Source organism: Scylla paramamosain, chromosome 41, assembly GCF_035594125.1.
Source record: "Scylla paramamosain isolate STU-SP2022 chromosome 41, ASM3559412v1, whole genome shotgun sequence".
Classification (NCBI taxonomy): domain Eukaryota; kingdom Metazoa; phylum Arthropoda; class Malacostraca; order Decapoda; family Portunidae; genus Scylla; species Scylla paramamosain.
The window spans coordinates 10,336,967-10,340,940 of NC_087191.1; the positions used below are offsets into that span (position 1 = coordinate 10,336,967).

Below are 3,974 nucleotides of genomic sequence, written 5' to 3' on the forward strand. Positions count from 1 at the left end.
AGAGAGAGAGAGAGAGAGAGAGAGAGAGAGAGAGAGGGAGAGTGTACCTACTATATGAATTCGAGGAAGAGAAAGACAAGGTGAGTGTACATTTCAACTTTTCCCTCGGCAGCATCACATCTCCCTCCCGATATCTGAGTTCCATGTATATTCATTGGCAATCTTCCCAAATCTTACGCGAATGTTCAGTTCCATGCAGATCCCATTCACTAGAAGCAGGAGGAGGAGGAGGAGGAGGAGGAGGAAGAGGAGGAAGGATAAACAAGAAGGATGAAAGAAAAAAAATGTATTGTTTTACTCGTTTTCCAAGAGAGAGAGAGAGAGAGAGAGAGAGTTAAGTATCGAAACCTTTCAGTCAGAACTAGATAATCTCATTACTTGCACGAAATATCTAAAATTAAACATTCAGAGAGAGAGAGAGAGAGAGAGAGAGAGAGAGAGAGAGAGAGAGAGAGAGAGCTAATCATCCATAAACTTGACATGTATTACTTGAAGCTTGACACGTTTTAATAAGTTCCTCCTACGTCTAAGTTTATAAGTAATGCAACATTCAAATTTTCGTTCACCTGTGCATAATATTTCAAACCTGTTTAGCAATTAATTCACGCTGAAAATTACTCTTTTTACCTCTAATATAAACTGGAGGCCTACAATATTCTCTCTCTCTCTCTCTCTCTCTCTCTCTCTCTCTCTCTCTCTCTCTCTCTCTCTCTCTCTCTCTCTCTCTCTCTCTCTCTCTCTCTCCCCGCTTCATTTGTTTAATCTGTCTATAATGAAGCAGTTTAGAGAGAGTCGACTGTCGCTTTTCCAGAGAGAGAGAGAGAGAGAGAGAGAGAGAGAGGAGGGGAAGGAAGGGTAGATGAGGATGTAAAAGAGTAAATGGAAGGGAAGGGTGAAGGGAGTGATGGGAGGGATAGGGAGGGTGGGGAATGGGGAGGTGCAAAGTTAAGAGGCTTGATGCACTCTCTCTCTCTCTCTCTCTCTCTCTCTCTCTCTCTCTCTCTCTCTCTCTCTCTCTCTCTCTCTCTCTCTCTCTCTCTCTCTCTCTCTCTCTCTCTGCCAACCTGCAACTCAAGCAAATATCTTTTCATTCATTTGTCTCATTATTCATAAAGAGGTTCTCGCAGATTTCACGTAAGAGAGAGAGAGAGAGAGAGAGAGAGAGAGAGAGAGAGAGAGAGAGGTGGATGATGAATAAATAAGTAGAAATATAGATAGACTTTTAATGTAAGAGGGCAATTGGCTAAGGACAATAAAATAAAATAAAATGAAAAGAATCCTACAAGAGTGCCAGGTCCCAAAAGTTAAGTCAATTTGGATGATCAAAAATTGAAGGGTGTTTTGAAATTTTCCTCTTGATAGAGTTCAAGTCATAGGAAGGAGGAAATACAGAAGTAGCCAGGGAGTTTCAGAGTTTATCAGAGAAAGAGAAGAATGACTGAGAATACTGGTTAACTCTTGCATTAGAGAGGTGGACAGGACAGTGGTGAGAGAAAGAAGAAAGCTGTGCGCAGCGAGACCGCGGGAGGAGAGGAATGCAGTTAGCAAGATGAGAAGAGCAGTTAGCGTGAATATAGCAGTAGAAGACAGCAAGAGATGCAACACTGCGACGATGAGAGAGAGGCTGAAGACAGTCAGTCAGAGGAGAGGAGTTAATTTGACTAAATGCTTTTGATTCCTGTCTGAAAGAGCGGCATGAGCGGAACCCTCCCCAACCAAACGTACATAGACAGACAGATTGATGATAGATGAATAGACAAAGTGACTGACAGATGACATATATTCATAGATAGACAGTCAATAATATGAATAGACAGATAGATAAACAGACTAATACATACACACACACACACACACACACACACACACACACACACACACACACACATACACACACACCTGCCAGGACTAGTGCTGACAAAGGCCACATCATGATTCCCCACGACCTCTTGCAGCAGCAGTAGTAGTAGCAGCAGCAGCAGCAGCAGCGGCAGCAGTAGTAGTAATAGTAGTAGTAGTAGTAGTAGTAGTAGTAGTAGTAGTAGTAGTAGTAGATATTGAGTCTTTCTCTATTCTCTTTCTTGAACTCAATTTATTTATCTTCTTCCTTTTTATCTTTATTTTTCTTTTATCTTTTATCTTTTTTCCTTGTTTTCTTAAGCACTACCAAGATAAAGAAAGTTCGAGAAAAGGATACTGTTGTGAATCTTTCCTTATTCTTCATTGTCTAAAAACAAAACAAAACAAAAAATTACCTTGTCTTCATAATTAACCTTTTTCTCTTTCATTTGTATTTTTCACCATTTTTTTCCTTGTTTACAGTTCATTTCAGCGTCTTTAAGAAATATTGTCTTAGTGTTTGTGTGTTTGTTTGTTTCCTTCTTTCTTTCTCTCCTCTTTCATTGTGTTTGCGTCTTTTCTTTATTACGCTCCTCCTTTCCTTGTCTTTCTTTCTTGATTGTTTTTTTTTCTTTTTTCTCTCTCTTAATTTTTCATAGGTTCTTTTATTATTTTAAATGTCTGTTTATTTGTTTATTTATTTATGTATTTTACCTTTCTCCTTTTTTTTTATCTCTCTCTCCCTCTTTCTGTTTGTTATGTTTTATTTATTGTTTTCCCTCACTCAAAAGTGCTCTCTCTCTCTCTCTCTCTCTCTCTCTCTCTCTCTCTCTCTCTCTCTCTCTCTCTCTCTCTCTCTCTCTCTCTCTCTCTCTCTCTCTCTCTCTCTCTCTCTCTAATGCATCATTGTTTGCTTTCTTAATAACAAAATTATCTCGAAAGCAACAACAACAACAACAAACAACAACAACAATAATAACACTATTTGTATATTCTTCTTCTACTTCTTCTTCTTCTTCTTCTTCTTCTTCTTCTTCTTCTTCTTCTTCTTCTTCTTCTTCTTCTTCTTTCTCTTCTTCCTTTTTATTGTCTTTTTTCTATTTATTTACCCTATGCTCTTCTTTCTTTTCCGTTCCAATCATTTTAATTCATATCACGGGGGGGGAGAGAAAAATAAATAAATAAATAAAAAGTTTGAATAGTTCTGTTTTTCAGTCAAATTTATTATTGTTTTGTGTTCTGCTGCATTTTTGTTTTCTCGTTCCACTTTCCCTTAAACTAAAATCAAAATACGTCCTTTTTTTCCTTTTTTTTTCTATCAGTTATATATTTTTTTTCTATTATTCCATATTTCCCTTATATTAAGAAACTAAACGAAACAATAGAAACCTCTCTTTTTCTTTTCTTTTCAGTCAGTTTTGTATATTTTTTCCTTTATTCTGTGCTTTTGTTTCTATCATTTAAAACTTACCATTAAATTAAACCCTTATGGAAACAAAACCTCATTTCCAAATCTGACGTGAAAATAACTCATGAATTTAATCTTTCCTGTTTTCTCAACTTTTCCACGGTTTTAAACTTATCTGTCAATTTCCACCAGCACAAGTCAATCCACAGTCACGTATGGACAGTCCTCACTATTCTGCCATGGTGGATTAGTGAGGGAAGGGTTGTGGCTGGCGTGAGTCAGTGTGGAGGGAGGCGAGTGAAAAGTTAGGGAAAGGTGTGGCCGGACCGACTTGCAGCACCTCCTTCCCCTCCTGCTGCTGCCGAGACACTGGCCTGCCTTCAGTTAGCCACGGCCCACAGGGGTTGATGGAGCACCTCTCTCTCTCTCTCTCTCTCTCTCTCTCTCTCTCTCTCTCTCTCTCTCTCTCTCTCTCTCTCTCTCTCTCTCTGGTTTTCATACTCCCCATGCGCATGTGCCACGCCCTCTCTCTCTCTCTCTCTCTCTCTCTCTCTCTCTCTCTCTCTCTCTCTCTCTCTCTCTCTCTCTCTCTCTCTCTCTCTCTCTCTCTCTCTCTCTAAATACAAATGTCTGTCTCGTACATTTTTTTTCTATTTTTTCTTCCATATGTTTCTGTATATTTTATTTTTATTACGTGTTTGGTAGGAATAGCTCTCTCTCTCTCTCT

At 38.8% G+C, this 3,974-nt stretch overlaps 1 protein-coding gene across 1 annotated transcript in view; it reads right to left on the reverse strand.

The window, feature by feature from the left end:
• LOC135092983 (cell adhesion molecule 1-like) overlaps positions 1 to 3,668 on the reverse strand; it is a 45,945-nt gene extending 42,277 nt beyond the window's left edge. The window contains exon 1 of the mRNA XM_063991808.1: positions 1,900 to 3,668. Within this exon, the coding sequence (XP_063847878.1) occupies positions 1,900 to 1,933 (34 nt within the window). The 5' untranslated portion in view covers positions 1,934 to 3,668. The remainder of the gene's footprint in view (positions 1 to 1,899) is intronic.
• Positions 3,669 to 3,974: the final 306 nt, after the last annotated feature.